The 21,351-nt window shown below is 43.9% G+C and overlaps 1 protein-coding gene across 1 annotated transcript in view; it reads left to right on the plus strand.

The window, feature by feature from the left end:
• LOC126456306 (juvenile hormone esterase-like) overlaps positions 1-19,926 on the plus strand; it is an 87,465-nt gene extending 67,539 nt beyond the window's left edge. The window contains exons 7-10 of the mRNA XM_050092057.1: positions 5,680-5,852; positions 16,044-16,197; positions 16,997-17,132; positions 19,758-19,926. Of these exons, the coding sequence (XP_049948014.1) occupies positions 5,680-5,852; positions 16,044-16,197; positions 16,997-17,132; positions 19,758-19,926 (632 nt within the window). The remainder of the gene's footprint in view (positions 1-5,679; positions 5,853-16,043; positions 16,198-16,996; positions 17,133-19,757) is intronic.
• Positions 19,927-21,351: the final 1,425 nt, after the last annotated feature.

The following is a 21,351-nucleotide window of genomic DNA, read 5'->3' on the forward strand; positions in this document are numbered from 1 at the left end:
CGTTCACTGCATGTGCACGAACCTGGTTTCTCTGGGAGCGTGTAAAATTGGCGTTTTCGTGCCGTTGCAAACAAACTTCTTTGACATGGCGTTGCATTACGTGGTGTGCAACCTTGCCTTTTATGGCGAGCAAAACATCTATGGCAAGACTTCACTAAATTCACAGGAGTGTTTACATGTTGATTTAGCTGTCCGCGTGGCTGTGTACCCATTCGTTCTGGCTGCTTGGCGTGATCACGAACAATGGGCGACTCGGCCCGACAAATCGGGGCCTGGTCAAACTGATCGGCCGCTATGACACGTTAATCATATTGCTCTAAGATTTGCAATACTTGCGAATGTGATGGATCAGAGTACTTTAAGATGTCTTCCCGTATTCTACCATCTGGAGCACTGAATGTTATTGCATCTCGTAACATGGGATCACTGTAAAAGTTGCCACAACTACACTTCAGTTTTCACTTCCAAGACTTGCCCATTAGTTTTGTGTACCAGCTTTTCTTGCAAACGAGAGAACTGACATCTAGCTGCAACTACTTGAGCTTGCTGGTCATAGTACTGAGTTAATGCAGCGGTTGCTTTGTCACAGCTTAGTTCGTCGGGAGATGCGGGTGGCAAAAGTTTTAGTATTAACCTGAATACTGGGGACTCCGCAATATAAAGGAAGTATTTTAAATTTACAGTACCTTTAACAGGTTGAACTTAACAATGTGCTTGGAACTGAGACAGGTATTCAAGCTATTCCTCCACTGTGTCGTTAAACTGCCAGAATATTGGTATGTCGGTCGGCGGCACTTGATTGGTTGGTTGGTCGGTTGTGCTTTCGACGCAGCTTGTGCAGCCAAAAGACGTTGTACAGTCGTCAGTAGGGTAGAAATTTGTTGAATCTGAAAATGAAAAACTTGTGTTAGATCCATCACATTGGTCGTCTGCGGAAGTGGCGCGGAGGCAGTGGGTGGAGGGGGCGGGGAATTCATGGTTTACACAAATACTTTGTAGCAAAAAGCAAGCAAAACCTCTAAAAGAGAAATTTAATTACACTACTGGCAATTAAAATTGCTACACCAAGAAAAATGCAGATGATAAACGGGTATTCATTGGGCAAATATACTATACGAGAACTAACATGTGATTACATTTTCGCGCCATTTGGGTGCATTGATCCTGAGAAAACCGTTTCCAGAACAACCACCTCTGGCAGTAATAACGGCCTTGATATGCCTGGGCATTGAGTCAAGCAGAGCTTGGATGGCGTGTACAGGTACAGCTGCCCATGCAGCTTCAATACGATACCACAGTTCATCAAGAGTAGTGACTGGCGTGTTGTCACGAGGCAGTTGCTCAGTCACCATTGACCAGACGTTTTCAATTGGTGAGAGATCTGGAGAATGTGCTGCCCAGGCCAACAGTCAAACATTTTTTATATCCAGAAAGGCCCTACAGGACCAGCAACATACGGTCGTGCATTATCCTGCTGAAAGGTAGGGTTTCGCAGGGATCGAATGAAGGGTAGAGCCACGGGTCATAACACATCTCAAATGTAAAGTCCACTGTTCAAAGTGCCGTCAATGCGAGAAAGAGATGCCCTAGACGGGTAACCAATGGCATCCCATACCATCATGCTGGGTGATACGCCAATATGGCGATGACGAATACACGCTTCCAACGTGCGTTCACCGCGATGTCGCCAAACACGGATGCGACCATCATGATGCTAACAGAACCTGCATTCATCCGAAAAAATGACGTTTTGCGATTCGTGCACCCAGGTTCGTCGTTGATTACACCATCGCAGGCGCTCCTGTCTGTGATGCAGCATCAAGGGTAGTAGCAGCCATGGTCTTCTAGCTGATAGTCCGTACTGCTGCAAACGTCTTCGAACTGTTCGTGCAGATGGTTATTGTCTTTCAAACGTGCCCATCTGTTGACTCAGGGATCGAGACGTGGCTGCACAATCCGTTACAGCCGTGCGGATAAGATTCCTGTCATCTCGACTGCTAGTCATACGAGGCCGTTGGGATCCAGCACGGCGTTCCGTATTACCCTACTGAACCCACCGATTCCATATTCTGCTAACAGTCATTGGACCTCGGCCAACGGGAGGAGCAATGTCGCGATACGTTAAACCGCAATCGCGATTGGCTACAATCCGACCTTTACTAAAGTCGGAAACGTGATGGTACGCATTTCTCCACCTTACACGAGGCATCACAAAAACGTTTCACCAGTCAACGCCAGTCAACTGCTGTTTGTGTATGAGAAATCGGTTGGAAACTTTCCTCATGTCAGCACGTTGTAGGTGTCGCCACCGGCGCCAATCTTGTGAAAAGCTAATCATATGCATATCACAACATCTTCTTCCTGTCGGAGAAATTTCGCTTCTGTAGCACGTCATCTTCGTGGTGTAGAAATTTTAATGGCCAGTAGTGTATTTTCGTGGCTCCCATCCTGGAATACATTCAAGAGAACAACAACAAATAAGCAAAGAGGAACACGATCACTCCTTCAAGCTGAAACACAAGAGAAGCAAGTAAAATCTTCTACCAGGTTGATTAACTTCGATCGCTACTGAACTATCCTTGTCGCCTTCGTAGCATGCTCGTCGCCACTGTAGTGTCCACGTCGCTACTGTAGAGTCTTGTACCAAAGGAAGAAAAGGAAATGATATGGGTGGCCGGTGTTCAACACACATGCACACTTGGATTAACAGGGCTCTTTATTTACATTAACAAGAAGCTACTTAACTTGAATAGTCCATGTGTTGTGGTACAAGCGCCTCCATAATACACTCCTGGAAATTGAAATAAGAACACCGTGAATTCATTGTCCCAGGAAGGGGAAACTTTATTGACACATTCCTGGGGTCAGATACATCACATGATCACACTGACAGAACCACAGGCACATAGACACAGGAAACAGAGCATGCACAATGTCGGCACTAGTACAGTGTATATCCACCTTTCGCAACAATGCAGGCTGCTATTCTCCCATGGAGACGATCGTAGAGATGCTGGATGTAGTCCTGTGGAACGGCTTGCCATGCCATTTCCACCTGGCGCCTCAGTTGGACCAGCGTTCGTGCTGGACGTGCAGACCGCGTGAGACGACGCTTCATCCAGTCCCAAACATGCTCAATGGAGGACAGATCCGGAGATCTTGCTGGCCTGGGTAGTTGACTTACACCTTCTAGAGCACGTTGGGTGGCACGGGATACATGCGGACGTGCATTGTCCTGTTGGAACAGCAAGTTCCCTTGCCGGTCTAGGAATGGTAGAACGATGGGTTCGATGACGGTTTGGATGTACCGTGCACTATTCAGTGTCCCCTCGACGATCACCAGTGGTGTACGGCCAGTGTAGGAGATCGCTCCCCACACCATGACGCCGGGTGTTGGCCCTGTGTGCCTCGGTCGTATGCAGTCCTGATTGTGGCGCTCACCTGCACGGCGCCAAACACGCATACGACCGTCATTGGCACCAAGGCAGAAGCGACTCTCATCGCTGAAGACGACACGTCTCCATTCATCCCTCCATTCACGCCTGTCGCGACACCACTGGAGGCGGGCTGCACGATGTTGGGGCGTGAGCGGAAGACGGCCTAACGGTGTGCGGGACCGTAGCCCAGCTTCATGGAGACGGTTGCGAATGGTCCTCGCCGATACCCCAGGAGCAACAGTGTCCCTACGGTCTTGGCGTGCATCCGTGCGTCGCTGCGGTCCGGTCCCAGGTCGACAGGCACGTGCACCTTCCGCCGACCACTGGCGACAACATAGATGTACTGTGGAGACCTCACGCCCCACGTGTTGAGCAATTCGGCGGTACGCCCACCCGGCCTCCCGCATGCCCACTATACGCCCTCGCTCAAAGTCCGTCAACTGCACATACGGTTCACGTCCACGCTGTCGCGGCATGCTACCAGTGTTAAAGACTGCGATGGAGCTCCGTATGCCACGGCAAACTGGCTGACACTGACGGCGGCGGTGCACAAATGCTGCGCAGCTAGCGCCATTCGACGGCCAACACCGCGGTTCCTGGTGTGTCCGCTGTGCCGTGCGTGTGATCATTGCTTGTACAGCCCTCTCGCAGTGTCCGGAGCAAGTATGGTGGGTCTGACACACCGGTGTCAATGTGTTCTTTTTTCCATTTCCTGGAGTGTACTTCTCTTGTAGACAATATCGATACTCTTGCTAATACACTCTTTACTCTTCCTGCTAGTCTCGATCTGGCCGCTATGCACTGTCACGATCTGTGATATGCACTGACAGACGTCAAGTGGAATAGTGAGTCGAGTCACTGACCTAGTGACAGAGTTAATGAGTGACTGAGGCCCTCCGGTCAGCTGCGGCGATCTAAATACTTGTGGTCGAGAGGACGTTGGTGGCATTTTGCTTCCGAGTCCGACTGTGGCTTCTCTCGTTCTTGGCGCACTTGATTTTTTTTAAAATTCTCATTTTATTCGTTGCCGTTCGTTGTATGTGCTCGAGGCGGACGTCGTAAGACGTCCGTTTAATTTCGTCTTTGATCGGTTAACTCAGTTTTTTTTTTATTACAGAGGGGTGCTAACCCTCTGACCGAACACGCTGAGCTACCGTGCCGGCTTTTGATCGAGCGCGTACTATCAATCTTCGCGCTCTATCTTTTCCGACCGGTGTACTGGCGATAGCATACACCAGCACAGTATACACGATACTTTTCCGAAATTCTATGATATGGCAACATATTCATAAATTCCGTAAATCAGTTTAAACAGTCGTTTGCTTGCCACTTATCCCCCTTGATATTACAAATTCGAATGGAAATATATATATAACCCTTCTACATTACCAGTTTGCAAATCAGTTAAAGCTCTGTTATGTTCCAATATTGGGTCCCCCCAACTCATGTCTTCCTTTGCGACTCCCATTTCTTCTCCAGTCACGCAACCAAACAAATGCTCCCTGTTGCTCAGTGTACTCTTCCAACTTTTCTACTCTCACCTTTGCGTTTAGTAGTGGAATTCCCGTTTCACTCACAATGTTTCCGTCCTTACTTCAGGCCGGCCGCAGTGGCCGAGCAGTTCTAGGCGCTTCAGTCCGGAGCCACACGGCGGCTATGGTCCGCAAGTTCGAACCCTGCCTCGGGTATGGATGTGTGTGATGTCCTTAGGTTAGTTAGGTCTAGGGGACTGATGACCTCAGATGTTAAGTCCCATAGTGCTTAGAGCCATTTTCAACGTTACTTTAATTTCACTAACGATTGTTTTGACATTTCCATATTCTAAGTTAGTTCTTCCGACGATCGTTTCTTTTTTCGGTTTCATCACATTTTTCCGCAGCTACTTCATCTTGGATATCCTGCACATCCTATTTATTTCAATCGTATGCTCTTTTTCTACATTTCCCTCTTTCCTTCTTTTGTCGACATGTTGAAGTAGTTCTTCGCAATTACTTTTCTTGTACCTATGGTTGTAATCCAACTTACCTGACTGTTCTTTTTACCAAATTATGCTCCGAGACATACTTTACTATTATATATATGGTTCCGGAACCTCTATCTGTCAACGATGTAATCCAGCTGTAATCTTCCCACCTCTCCGAACCATTCCCAAATACATTTCCTCTCTCCCCCTGCGAAAGATTACTTCATTCTTGTCATTTGTAAGGTCCAGTGCAAGAGAATTTTTTATTTCTTTCACCAGAACTGACGGAGAACAAGGGAGCTATGCGGGAGCTCAACACAAACTTCCAGAGGCTGCTGCCTGCTAGCATCCCAGTCAAGAGGGAGGAACGCATCACCATTGCTCGAGACATCAAGAGGTTCTACTTTGAAAACCAGCCCCTGGAAGATTCAACCGTAGAAATGTATGCTGATGTAAGTGACAAGCTAATTAATATCGTTAATTTCTTCTGTAGTTTCCTTAAACATACTATATAAATGTAAGTATTATTTTATTACAGCCAAACACACTCAATATTTTTCGGTGAAATTTTGGGAAAATTTGTAACAAAATGTTTTTGAATGAAATAACACACAAGTCTAGTGTTCCATTATAGCCTAATGCAATGAAAGAGTGGAAGCGAAAACGTCTTAAATGCCATATTTGTCAACAATCAGGAGAATGTAAAAACAGTTTCTCTCTGTTTGTACATGGCTGATTTGTACCCAAAATATTGAGAATATTTACGCCACAGAACTAGGCTGCACGCTGCATCAGAGAAAAAAATAACGAAACAAATTAGAAAATATACACTTCTTTAAGAACGTTCTAAGTCTCACACCAGGAAACGGACTGGGTCTAAGCGCCAATAACGAAGTTTTTGCAAGCTGAGTCTTCCAAAGAAGATAACAACAGTCATGTTATGTACTCGTATTTACACAATTATTGCCGTTACCAGTTTTAAACAAATATGTTTACCTTCATTATAATTCTTGTTGTTCATATTAGCTGCCAGTTTTTTTTCCAACGACTAACACAAACAACAACGATTGTAATGTAAATGTGAACTGCCGCCTAAGGACAAACTGTCATTTCGAAACTGTTAACGGCGATGGTTGTGTAAATAAATGGCATTGTTAACATGACTGGTTGCTGTTTTATTCTTTGTAATAATCAGCTTATATCTTGCACACAGACATACTCTGAAAAATGTCAGCAGTTTTTCAGAAAAAAGCAGAATGAAAGTTTTTGTTGAACTTGCCATTACTGTTGAGGCACTACGTTACATAGGTGACAACACAAGTACAGAGATACAACATTAGAACAGAAATACAACATTAGGTTTTAGCTGGTAGAACTAAAATGAACGAAAATCACTTTTTTTTTAATTCTTGAACATCAGAGGAAACTATATTTCGGCCCAAAGACCATAATCCATCTACTAAAGCATGTTTGAAAGACTTTCTACTTGATTTGTCACCTGATGAAGTCAAGGAACAAGCAACAAGTACCGAGAACACAACAACACCGAAAAAGGCACTTTGTGAAAAAATGGCACTCCCATTTCCATGCTTCATAACTAATGGATACTCGTCATCAATTATGTTCATTTTATTATTTGTTCTTTACTTCCGCTCACCGCCTTCTCATCTGAAGACTTTCTTACATTTAGAATGTACAGTTCTTTCAATATCTTACTTTTGTGTTTACGAGGGATCTTCTGAAAGGAAGTTACACATATCGTCCTACGCTAACAGCTTTCGCAATAAGAATAACGCATTTTTAGGAGTGAATACATGTTCTGGGTTTGCTGTAGACACAGTACTGCTGCGGTACGGATAACACGTGCATCACAGTGTGTCATTTACCTACCCAGTAATGGCACTCGATAACGACTCCATAGCATTTACATCAGGTGAATTCTGTAGCCTAGACATCAATGTGAGTTCACCCTAATGCCACTAAAACCACTGTATCACGGTTATGGCTCCGAGGCACGGACAATTACACTGCCGAAAGATGACATGGCTGTCGGGGAACACATCAAAATCAAAGGTCGCAGATGGTCCGCAGCTGTCAGCGTGACTTCGATTAACATCATAGATACCACGCAAGCCCGGAAGAATGTCTCCCACACCATAATACTGCTCCCACCAGCTGCGTTCATTGCCGCGCTACTCGTTTCGAGCCATTGCTCACTTCGATGGCGGCGTTTGTGGAGACGACGATCAATCTAGTGTAGAAAATTTGATTATCCCGGATAGTCGAAGCGTTTAAACTGATCAACCGTCGAATCCCGATGGCTCCGTGCCCGCTGCAGTCGTAACTGATAATGTCGTTGGGTCAACATAGGAACCCGTAAGGGTAGTCTTCAGCGGAATTCCACGTTCAACAAAGTAAGATGAAAAGTGTGCTCCGAAACACTTGTGCGTGCACAAGCGTTGTGCTTGTTCGGCAGAGATGCCACAGATGAGCACCTAACCCACTTTACAGAGCAGGCAAGCCTCCGAACCCCACATTCCGTGAAGAGTGCTGAACATCCCACCATTGAGAGCCTAGTGGTGGTTTCACTGTCCTTTCAACTCTTTTCGTAGATGCTCATGACAGTAGCAGTTGAAGATTTCACCAGCTTCGCTTGTTTAGAGATAATCGTTTAGAGGCTCTGCGTAATAATAATCTGCCCGTTGTCAATGAAGCTTATCTCAATGGATTTTTCCCATTTTCAGCCCATATCTTCGCTGTCCGTGTCTGTTCCGCTTACATTCTTCTGTTACCGCGTCACATGCCCGCAATGTCACCAGGCGCCACCCAACGTCGCGGTGGCAGTGGTCATAATGTTTTGCGTCAGTGTATGTACCTGTGTATGTAGGTATGTACAAATGTAAAACTAAACGACTGGACCGATTTCAACCAGTTTTGGTATACACAGCCATTTGTGTCAGTCAAGAATTGCTATGGGGACAAGAACCACCAACGTATTATAGCTCAAGAAGTATGACGTGTACAACGAGATATGTGAAAACAGCCGCAATATGCATGACGTTTAAATTTATTACTTCTGTGCTACTAACTCTACTCGCAATAAACGTAGAAGACGCTATTCACATATTCCACAAAATGCACATATTAAAGTATGTCATAATGCCAAGCATGTTTCAGAAGATATGACGTCATAAACAGTGAGACGTATGCAAAAATACCGCATTCTGCATGTCGGTTAAATCTGTTACTTCGTTGCTACGAACTCTATTCACAACACATTTTACAGACAGTATTCCCATACGCCGCTGAATGTACCTACATAATTATACCGTTGTAGGACACACAGATCTCGGGATACGACGACATCAGCACTGAACTACTTAAAAAACTGCCACGTCATTCATGACGTTTAAATTTATGACTTCTTCGCTACAATCTCAACTAGCAATATATTTTACAGACAGTATCCACATATGCCACTGATTGTACCTAGACAGATCTGTTATTTGAGGTTGATGAGGTATGTCTTCATAAACACTGAGATGCATGAAAACTGATGCATCATGCATTTACAATTATTCTTTACTACTGAGACAACCTGCTGTCGAGTCGACGTAAAGAAATCCCTGACAGATGACAGCGTTCTTGACAGCTATCTACTGTTACGCGCAAACAGTTGCAGGTGAAAAAGATAGCAATCTTTAGAGCTATAAAGAAGCGTGTCCATAGGGACGTTTACAAAATCGCGATGTAGACCCGTGAAGCACCTACGACCGGTGTACAGAAAATGTCCGGGTTACTGTACCTATACATGTGTGTATTATACTTATTTTTTTGTAAGACTGTTTCATAATTGTAGAAGGTGTTTTCACGTATACAAGTGAATGAAATTTTTTGGACATTACACCAAAAAGGCAATGCATTTTTTGTTTTATTCTCTAATAGGAAATTGACAAAAAGAATACCGAGTTAGTGCCGGGTTTGTCAGCTCGTATGTTATAAAGTTTTCATTTAGAAGACAATTTTGCAAAAATTACTAGATATACAGAAAATAGAAAAATAGCAGGTGATAGGACTTCTCTCAAGGTTTCTACTACAGGGTACAGGTGCTCAGTACGTACGCCGATTTTGATGCGACTAACTAAGGGGTTGTAAAATAAGTTCTGTTCGAAGGCCTTTCAGTCCAGAACTGGTATGCCAGTCAGGGCAAATTGTTGTGAGCATTGAGGCAAACATTTCACGACGCACCAGATGGAAGATTCCCGTTTGGTAAAACACCGTGTCCTGCTGCGTGAAGAAGTCCGTACCTGCCTGCGCACTCCCCGGTCCGAAAGGAATCCACGAATCGTCGAGCCTACAAACGTCTTCTTTAGGGGATCAATGCTGATGATCTCATGGTGGGAAGAGGGGTAATCAGGACTCTAGGGCACGTGCTCGAGTGTCTCTCACTTCAGTTGGCTTAACTTCTGCTTTACGACATTTGCGATAAGGTGATGTTAGTTACCATGAAGCAGCACCATCCCTTGGAGCAACATTCAACAACGGTGGCTTCCGGCAGACATGCTACCCCATATTCTTCATTTTGAGATGCATGTCTAACGATGTTTTCCCTTCAGCAGATAAAAAGAGTAACAGCGTATTGATCACTTTGGGACGCATTTGGTAATAATGTCGCCAAAGTTGACGTATCCACAATTACCGCAGTCACGTCGGGAAGACATGAATGCATCACTAATCCCTTGCTTCCATGTCGGTGCTCATACGCCTGCATCGGAGTCGCGCTACGTTACATGCACGTCGCAACAACGCCGTCAATACTATACTTTTCGAGCGCCCCTTACACACTAATGAACATTAAAATTGCTACACCACGAAGATGACGTGCTACAGACGCGAAATTTAACCGATAGGAAGAAGATGCTGTGATACGCAAATGATTAGCTTTTCAGAGCATTCCCATAAGGTTGTCGCCGGTGGCGACACCTACAACGTACTAACATGAGGAGAGTTTCCAATCGATTTCTCATACACAAACAGCAGTTGACCGGCGTTGCCTGGTGAAACGTTGTTGCGATGCCTCGTCTAAGGAGGAGAAATGCGTACCATCACATTTCCGACTTTGGTAAAGGGCGGATTGTAGCCTATCGCGATTGCTGTTTATCGTATCACGGCACTGCTGCAACATTAAAATTGCTACACCACGAAGATGACGTGCTACAGACGCGAAATTTAACCAATAGGAAGAAGATGCTGTGATACGCAAATGATTAGCTTTTCAGAGCATTCACATAAGGTTGTCGCCGGTGGCGACACCTACAACGTACTAACATGAGGAGAGTTTCCAATCGATTTCTCATACACAAACAGCAGTTGACCGGCGTTGCCTGGTGAAACGTTGTTGCGATGCCTCGTCTAAGGAGGAGAAATGCGTACCATCACATTTCCGACTTTGGTAAAGGGCGGATTGTAGCCTATCGCGATTGCTGTTTATCGTATCACGGCACTGCTGCTCGCGTTGGCCCAGATCCAATGACTGTTAGCAGAATATAGAATCGTTGGGTTCAGGAGGGTAATACGGAACGCTGTGCTTGATCCCACGGCCTCTTTTCACTGTCAGTCGCGATGACAGGCATCTTATCCGCATGGCTGTAACGGATCGTGCAGCCACGTCTCGATTCCTGAGTCAGCAGATAGGGACGTTTGCTGGACAACAACCATCTGCACGAACAGTTCGACGACGCTTGCAGCAGCATGGACTATCAGCTCGGAGACCATGGCTGCGGTTACACTTGACGCTGCATCACAGACAGGAGCGCCAGCGATTGTGTACTCAACGACGCCGGCCGGAGTGGCCGAGCGGTTCTAGGCGCTACAGTCTGGAACCGCGGGACCGCTACGGTCGCAGGTTCGAATACTGCCTCGGGCATGGATATGTGTGATGTCCTTAGGTTAGTTAGGTTTAAGTAGTTCTAAGTTCTAGGGGACTGATGACCACAGCAATTAAGTCCTATAGTGCTCAGAGCCATTTTTTATGTACTCAACGACGAACCTGGGTGCACGAATCGCAAAACTTCATTTTTTTTTATGAATACAGGTTCTGTTTACAGCATCATCCTGGTCGCATCCGTGTTTGGCGACATCGCGTTGAACACACATTGGAAGCTTGTATTCGTCATCGCCATATTGGCGGTGTTACCCGGAGTGATGGTATGGGGTTCCATTGGTTACACGTCTCGGTCACCTCTTGTTCGCACTGACGGCACCTTGATCAGTGGACGTTACATTTAAGATGTGTTACGACCCGTGGCTCTACACTTTATTCGATCCCTGCGAAACCCTACATTTCAGGAGGATAATGCACGACCGCATGTTGCAGGTCCTGTTCGTGCCTTTCTGGATGCACATTCTCCAAATCACTTACCAAATGAAAACGTGTGGTCAATGGTGGCCGAGCAACTGGCTCGTCACAATACGCCAGTCACTACTCTTGATGAACTGTGGTATCGTGTTGAAGCTGCATGGGCAGCTGTACCTGTACACGCCATCCAAGCTCTGTTTGACTCAATGCCCAGGCGTATCAAGGCCGTTATTACGGCCAGAGGTGGTTGTTCTGGGTACTGATTTCTCTGGATCTATGCACCGAAATTGCGTGAAAATGTAATCACATGTCAATTCTAGTATAATATATTTGTCCAATGCATCTGCATTTCTTCTTGGTGCAGCAACTTTATGGCCAGTAGTGTACATACGTCCAGATTATTCAAGTCACAGCTACGACAAGCCGTAATGCAGACAGCTTTGCAAATCTGTTCACCGGGTTGCCTATCTGCATGAGCTCACTGATTCGATACGACAACACAGAGCGGATGATCTGTCTAAATGCATGAAATGTATTCACAATTGTGAATGTAGACAGTCGTCAGACATATAACGACGACAATGAAAAATTGTACAGGACAGGAATTAGAAACCGGATCCCCCGCTTATAGCGAGCAGTCGCCTTAACATAGCACGACTCACGACCTGATCGAATTCCCATATGTCGTCAACTAGGCGTCCACAGACTGTACTACTACATCCATTACCTATATTCCCCTACAAGGGAGACATTTTACTTGAAAGGAAATATCTATGTTTTACCACGCAATTACCGAAGTAACACTTGATTTCTGGCTTCCTTCTAAAGTTTATTTTTCTCCTGCACACCAACAAATATCAGAGATTTTAGACGCTACCACCCACAGTTTACTGTTTTCCTCGACGCCTGTAAAACCTCCGATGTTTTTCGGTGTACGGAGTAGGATGAACTGATGATGGAAATCCGTGTCCGAAACCGTCATGCACCAAAGCAATAGAGCATCACATTCATATCAGACGAGGCCTCTCTACGCAGTACCTAGCTCCCTCCTCTCCACTGGCGATAGTGACAGTCGCGATCACTAAATAACAAACAACATTGGCAGACGCTCCGCCTACAGTCCGTCAGCGTACAGTCACGTTTTCTGCCTAAGAGGTGGCCTAGTAGACGGCAAAACTCCAGCGCCGGGCGGGAATATCGGTGTGACTACACACACAGCACATCACTGTTTGGCCGACAAAAGCCACGCACAGCCACAGACGTCGCTACAAATTCTGACTGCACAGGGAAAGCCTGGCCGACGTCAAGCGGCTTGTAAAGTTTGCTGCGATGTGAGCCAGGGCGAGATCATTTCACTCTACATGACCGCTTTGAAAGCGTCCTAGTCTCCCTCTGCTGACCACCTGTGTATCTGCCTTTTTGAAAAAAAAAAGAAAAGTATCTGATATTTACACAAGGAAGGATAATACTACGAAAGTTCGTGTCCACCTCAGAGACTAATCAACTTCCGCGTAAACAGTCCGAAGAAATAACCAGAGTGAGAGAGAGGCCAAAATTCACAGCCAGGTTTAGCGAAACATGTTGTTAGTGATTACATTAAGTGAAGTACGGCACGGTCCGAACAGTTCACGCTCCTCCGGATTATCAGTGTGACGTCACTGGTTCTGATATGGCCGCCCTCCTATGTAGTCTCATATAGGTGCAGCGTGTAGCAGCGACGAAATTAGGCCTTTGATTTCGCTGTCCGAAGCGATACAGTTAAAGAAGAACATAAAAAATGAAACAACAAACAATTACATACATATTTCGCTTTTCGTCAACAATAGGAAGTTTTCTAGCGTATCTCATTTGCGTCGTTACTCTCACCCAAAACTACGAACAACTGGTATTCGTAACATCAAGAATTGCAGGGTAGTTGATTGTGGGTTTCTATTGACAGTTTAAAGACTGAAGCAGTTATGTATTACGTGGAGTACTAACACGGGCATGTATTGAATCCATAGTATTGGGCCATCAGTTTTCTTCTTGTTTTATTTCGGACCGCCACAATTTTATCTCTTGCTTCAACTTCTTTATTTGGGGTGTCCTTACAATTGTCCTGCCATCCAATCCCTTCCGTTTATTCGTCTATTTCCATTTCCTTTTTGTCACTTTTTTGCGTAGAATCTCCTCACGTCTTATCTTAAGAGTTCAATCATTTCTCGCCATCCTTTCATAGCACCTCATCTGGAATGCTTGAGTTCCCTCCTTTCCGATTTGCCACATGGTACGCACTACTGGCATAAGGTTGCCTGGGAGTGGAAAGCCCGGGAAAAATAACGATTCAACACCATTGGTATCAAGACTTTTGTAAACACTCCTCAGGTAAAACAATTGCAGAACAATTAGATAATTGATAAAACTATCTCTTCAAAGATTCTTAAGGGATTAGATACAAAACTGAAGAATGCCACAAACAGTGTGTTATAACAACTATAGCGTGATAGGAAAACAGTCTTCAAAACAGGCAGCCAATAAACACCTATAGAATGTGTGTAACCAAAAGATAACAAATAATTCAGTTTTACCTACAAGGAAGGAAGAACAATGGGGCGAACGGCCCTAAAATTACTTAGGGCATCGCCCGATACGCTGCCCTTTCTCTAAGCAACCTCTGGGTACACGCCCCAAGGCAAGGCATACAATGGTAGCCTCATGAACAGAGAAGCAACTTTTAAGCAAAACGAGTGAAAATCTTAAGTCATCAGATTACACGCAGATACCGTAGTCAAAACAATTGTGGTAAGCCGTTAACAGATAAAAAGGCAATTGGCCAAGGCAGCACCCCCACTTATACCTGTTTGTAAAGATGTTCAGCTGCCAACTGAGATTCAGCTTCAAATCACGTCTCGAGGTAGAAACGGTAAACACCTAACCGTCGTACGGGACGGAAAACATAGGTGGAAGGGAGACGCAAACGGTGGGATGGTGAAGGTCACCTACATTAAGCACAAGCTTTGCTTGAAAGAATAACCCTCCAAAGTACATTCAACAAGATTTGCTTCTTCCTTCTACCTTATTTGTGGGCAAGTTAGTTTTAAATGCTAATAATGTATCATCTACGACTTCCTTATCGATCTCCACTTGTGTAATCTGATAGTTTCTCCCCGTCGTAAAAGCCTCCAATGTACTCTTTCCATCTATCCTGTATCTCCTCTGCTTCAAAACCTAGATTCTTAATATCTCTTAATGATGACGAACTGGCCATTAAAATTCATCTAAGTCTGATTTTACTTTTATTTGCTGATTTTATCCTTTCCACGCCCATATACCTTTCGAATTTTTCGCACTTTTGCAGTAGCCAATTAATTTCGTTCCTAAGAGACTTATATTGCAGCTTTCCTTCATTTTCATGAATATTTGTGTGCACCTGCTTTCGTCGATCAGTTGAAGAATTTCTTTAGTTAGCAAAGATTTGTTGCAATTACTTTCTAGTACCTACATTTGCCTGTCTACCTTCTGTGATTTCTCTTCAAAGGGGATGTCCATTCTTGTTCAGCTTACTTGCCATCTGTGGTGTTCATTACAAAATTATCTGTGGACTGAGATAGCTTATAATGCACCTCACCATGCCTCAGTACTTCAGTACACATACCACTTCATTACACATCGGTTGTTCGTGGCCTTCACTACAATTCCGGTGCACACTTCATCATTGGTATAATAGTGCTTTGTAGAAGCTAAGTAGTGCAACTGGCATAAAGAGTGCTTTCTCTTTTCCTCTGCAAAGAAGTGAGAAGTAGATTAAAGCTAATTTGTTTATGTAAATGAAATTCTGTATGTTCAGCAACCAGTACTAACTCATTTTTTATGCAAATTTTGCTGGATAGTCCTACAATTATAGACCTCGATGTCGAAAGCGTCTAAAAAGACGTTTCAGTAAAATCGTTTATCTGTATACTTCTTCCAAGTGTATATTATGTGTGCTACGTAGCGTATAAAATAGTGCCTCAATTAAGAAACTTCAATGTCCGTTTCATTGAGTGGGACGCGACTCATAGGAATTCGACACTTCCACTGTCAGCACTTCGCAGTAATGTTTCACGACCCTTTTGCTAGCCATTGTTCTATTTGGTTTAGCCTATATAAAAAAAACTCAACACATTTTTCGAAATATATTGTAGTGAATGTAGTATCAGTAAATTGCGTTTTTAGCCATAATGAGAGAATGAAGCTATTATTCTGCAAATAGTACTTATGTAGGCCGTTGATCAATCTCAGTCTGAGGACTTTTCTCTTGTTACAGCTGCGCGGCGACCTGGTTTTCGTATACCCCGCCCTTGTGGCAGCACGAGTGCAGTCTGCAGTCGCCGGGGCACAACCGGTGTATTTCTATCAGTTTGACGTCGTCACGAATCTTAACATGTTAAAGAAAGTCTTCACCAAAGAAGATATTGCCGGTGAGTACGTAATTCTTAATCGAAATATAAGGGGCTATCTAAAAGTTTCCATTCGAAGAACGTACATGCAGAAGAGGTATGCCGATCTGGAAAAATCTCCGTGAGCTTCTGAGGCAATTCTGCTACCGACACAGCAGCCTGAAGATACGCGTTCGGTAAAACATGTCCGTCTTCCTGAAGAAGTCCATATACCTGCTGCACATAGTTTTCCGACAGAATCGTCGATCCTTCAGGGCCTTTTTAAAGGATCCAGGACGTTATAATCACATTGGGAATTATCAGGACTGTCAGGGGGTGGGGGGCTCGTCTCAAGTTTAAAGAATGGGGCCGGCTTCCCAGATCGACCAACATCTTTTGTCGAATCGCGTCCAGCACAGAACCATAATGGTGGTTTTCGACAGGCATGAAGCCCCCATTCTTCATTCTCCAATGAATGTCTATCGGTGTTTGTCATTCGGCAACCAAGAAAAGAATAGCAGCACGTTGGTTCCGTTCCGACACATCTGCTTATAGCGTCACCATAGTTCATGCTTCCTCATTTACCACACGCACGTGCCAAAGACATGAATGCCAAATTAATCCGCTGCATGCATTTCAGTGCTTATATACCGACATTGGATTGCGCTACGTTGCATATGGAATGCAGCAACGCCCTCATATGGAAACTTTTTGATAGCTTATTAAAAAAAAAGGTATAAGGATATAGTATCAAATCAGGAGGAACCACATTTAATTTTTTAAGAAAATATGTAACATACAGTGTAACATACCCTGCAGTGATAATCGGTTATATTTATAGGGGCCTCTCATGGCGATGACATCCCCTATTTATTCTCCGGAGAAATGTTTAAAGACATACCTAAAGGACCGGAAACGGTGGAAGGAAAAGCAATAGCGCGTATGACCCGCATGTGGACTAATTTCGCCACTAAGGGGTAAGTACTGCAGTTGAATAATAATGTCTGTCGTTCGAAGCTGTAGATATGACTCTTTTTCATAAAATCTTCTTGCGCCATGACAAGGTTTTTAGTTTTGAATAAACCGTTGACATAAGAACAGAAATAAGTGTAACGATAATATGTAAACTCATCAGACAAAATATTTTTTACCCCGTTAAAAGAGCACACTGGTAATTTTCGAGCGCCCTCGATGATGCAGAATTATTTCTGTTCGGTGCCGGCCGCGGTGGTCTCGCGGTTAAGGCGCTCAGTCCGGAACCGCGCGACTGCTACGGTCGCAGGTTCGAATCCTGCCTCGGGCACGGATGTGTGTGATGTCCTTAGGTTAGTTAGGTTTAAGTAGTTCTAAGTTCTAGGGGACTGATGACCACAGATGTTAAGTCCCATAGTGCTCAGAGCCATTTGAACAATTTTTCTGTTCGGTCATGTGACCCTGCACTACAGACGTAAGTCATGGCAGTGCAGTGGTTCGCTTGTGCCAGTTAGTTGTTCGGGAACTGAGCAGTGAGATCGCTCAAAGTGAAGACGTGACAGGAAGGCAGAAAGAACCTGTCGAGCCCTGACCTTCCATGACCATACCGTGAATAAAGTTGCCCAATTTGTCAGTGTATCACCTTGGACTATCTAACGTAAGAGGGTGGTTTGATAGGTCGGTTAAATTACTATGAAATAATAGAACATTTTTGTTGCGCCTTCTTGGTTGGTGAGGTTGATGGATCATATAAAGAATTTCAATAGTGTTCAGTGCAAAGTTGATTGCTAATAGCCGTCTGAATTGGCCAGTGTGTTGACTGCGATTAAAGATGGTCAAAATCGAGTTTCGTGCTGGTATTAAACATTTTCATTTGAAGGGTTACTCTGCCGTACTAATAAAGACTTAATTGGATGAAATTCACACGGACTCTGCGCTATCACAGCAGACCATTCAATTTTGGATTAATGAATTTGGACGTGGTCGGACAAGCACCGAAGACGAAGCATGCTCCGGCCAGTAGACAATTGTGGTCACCACAAGGAAAACCGTTGACAAAATCTGTGATATGTTAATGCAAGTCCATCGAATAAAATTGCTGAGACCGTAGACAACGCAACTGAACAAGTGAATAATATCCTCCGCGGAGAATCGAATATGAAAAAGATGTGTGCAAGCTGACTGTCGCGATTGCTCATAGTCGATCAAAAGCGGGTCTGGCAAACATTTCAACACAATACCTGACGACGCTTAATCGCAATCCGCAAGACTCTTTGCGCCAAATTGTGATTGTTGGTAAAACCTAGATCCGTAATTACTCACAAGAGTCAAAACGACAGTCGAAACAATGGACAAAGACTGATGAAAGTTGATAGAAGCAGGCAAAGACCATTTCATCATCTGGTAAAGTGATTGCCACTGTTTCTTTCTAAGATTCCTAAGGAATAATTCTATACATTACACGGAAAATGGCAGAACAGTAACTGGGCCCTATTATGTTTCATTGTTGGATCGACCGAAACTTGCATGGGCTGAAAATAGACCACAGTTAGTACACAAAAAGTGCTATTTTTCCAGGATAATGCACCATCCGAGACATCAGTGATAACAGGAGCGCAAGTGCATGAATTGTGTTCTGAATTAGTTCCTCATCCACCATATTCAGTAGACCACCAAGTGACTTCTTCCCGTTCCCTATATTGAAAGTAACCGAGCGAGGTGGCGCAATGGTTATCATTCAGGCCTCGCATTCGGGACGACGGTTCAAACCCGCGTCCGGCCTTCCAGATTTAGATTTTTCGTAATTTCTTCAGGAAATTGCCGGCATGGTTCCTTTGAAGGGGCACGGCCGATCTCCTTCCAGATCCTTGACACAATCGGAGCTTGTGCTTCGCATGTAGTGGCCCCGATATTGACGTGAAATTAAAATCAATCTTCCTTCCTTTCTGTACTTTGGCTTGCTGGAAATAAGTTTTCATCAGTGACTTCTGAAATTTTCCCGGCGTATTTCTTCTTCTAATATTATTAGAAGAAGTTTTCATGAAATCATTGACAGTTGCAGTCAATGGGTATTTTTTGCAGTAAATGAGTATTTTGCAGAGTTTGACACAATCTGTATATCTTATAGGATGAACAATCTGGAGGGTCGCTGGACCATGTGTATATCCCTCGAAGGAGACTATATCGAAAACTAAAATGAGTTGTTTACGAAACAAACTTTTTTCCAGACTTATCAAATCACCCTCGTTCTACTAGTACTCATGTAACACATTGTAAGACCAGCGGTTTTATAAATGTCCTAACTGACTTACACCAGAGAGATGTGCTACGACCTACTACTGACTGTCGGTTTGAAAACAGACAGTAATTGCTGCTGTCAGTGAATCCGGTCCATATCAACCAGTTGTCGAACAATCATTGAGAACGAGACTGCATGGAATGGAAACTTGGAGTCGTGTGCCTCGCTACCGACCAGTGCTCTCAGTGGCCACTGCTCTCATTAGCGTCACAAAATGTTCAAATGTGTGTGAAATCTTATGGGACTTAATATAAGCGTCACACCACCTTGTTATATTTAAATGCATATTTGTTTATCTGTACGTCGTAACATTATGATTTCCATTTCACAGGAATCCCACACCAGATCCTGAAGATCCCATTTTGTCTGTGACATGGACTCCAGTCAAGAAAGACAATCTCTGCTACTTGAACGTGACAAAGGATGGACTGAGCGTCGAGAAGGATCTCATCAAGGAAAGGATGGATTTCTGGGACAAGCTCTACAGACTGAGAGCATGATTGCGCTCAAGACAAGCACCAGGAAAAATGCTGCTATGCATTGCAGTGCTATTCCGTAGACTCAGAAGTAACTTAACTGATTTATGTAGTGCTGTAACAGATCCATTTGTGTATGCTGCAATCAATAAACGGAATTCCATTTGAGGAAGTCTCAAGACAGTAAAAAAGACTCAGAATCTGACAAAACCAGAAAATTATTTCAGATCATTTATTGGAGACATTGTCCACGCTGAATAAGGTTTACCTCCTCACTAATGTTCTCTCACTCACACCTTCAGAAAGAATATCTTGAAAATTGTTACATCCTTTTTATGAGTAAGAGTAGTACACAACTTAAACCGATCTGTAGCAGTGATGTTTAAACAGAACAACATGACCTTTTCTTTTGAGTCATCTGTATTCTGACTGTTTTGATGCGTTCCACAACGAATTCCTCTCCTGTACCATCCTCTTCATCGCAGAATAGCACTTGCAACCCATGTGCCCAATTATTTGCTGGAGGTATTTCAGTCTCTGTCTTACATTCGGTAGATCATGTAATTCTACCTAACTTTCACTCAGGATAGCAATGTCATCAGTGAATCGTATCATTGATATCCTTTCACCTTGAATTTCAGTTGCACTCCTGAACCTTTCTTTTATTTCCATCACTGCTTCTTCCGTATTCACATTGAACAGTAGGGACGAAAGAGTACATCCCTGTCTTACATCCCTTTTAATCCGAGAACTTCGTTCTTGGTCGTCCACTCTTATTTTTCCCACTTAGTTCTTGTACATATTTTATATTGTCCGTCACTCCCTAAAGCTCACCGCCAATTTTCTCAGATTTTTCAACATCTTGCACCATTTCACATTGCCGAACGTTTTTTACAGGTCGACAAATCCTCCATTTTATGTTACCCGTCACTCCCTATAGCTTACCACTATTTTTCTCAGAATTTTCAACACCTTGCTGCATTTCACGTTGCCAAACGTTTTTTCCAGGTCGGCAAATCCTATGAACATGTCTTGATTTTTCTTTAGTCTTGCTTCCATTATCAACTGCAACCTCAGAATTGCCTCTCTGGTGCCTTTACTTTTGCTAAAGCCAAACTGATCATCATCTAACACATACTCAATTTTCTTTTCCATTCTTCTCTATATTATTCTTGTAAGTAGCTAAGATGCATGAACTGTTAAGCTGATTGTGCGATAATTATCGCACTTGTGAGCTGTTGAAGCCTTCGGAATGGTATGGATGATATTTTTTTCCGAAAGCCAGATGGTATGTCGCCAGACTCATACATTCTATACACCAACGTCATCAGCCGTTTTGTTACCACTTCCCACAATGATTTTAGAAATTCTGCATTTAACAGTGGAATTTAAGTTTCATTCTTAATGTTACCACCCTTGCTTTTGATTTCACCGAACGCCATTTTCACT

Source organism: Schistocerca serialis, chromosome 2 (genome assembly GCF_023864345.2).
Source record: "Schistocerca serialis cubense isolate TAMUIC-IGC-003099 chromosome 2, iqSchSeri2.2, whole genome shotgun sequence".
Lineage (NCBI taxonomy): Eukaryota > Metazoa > Arthropoda > Insecta > Orthoptera > Acrididae > Schistocerca > Schistocerca serialis.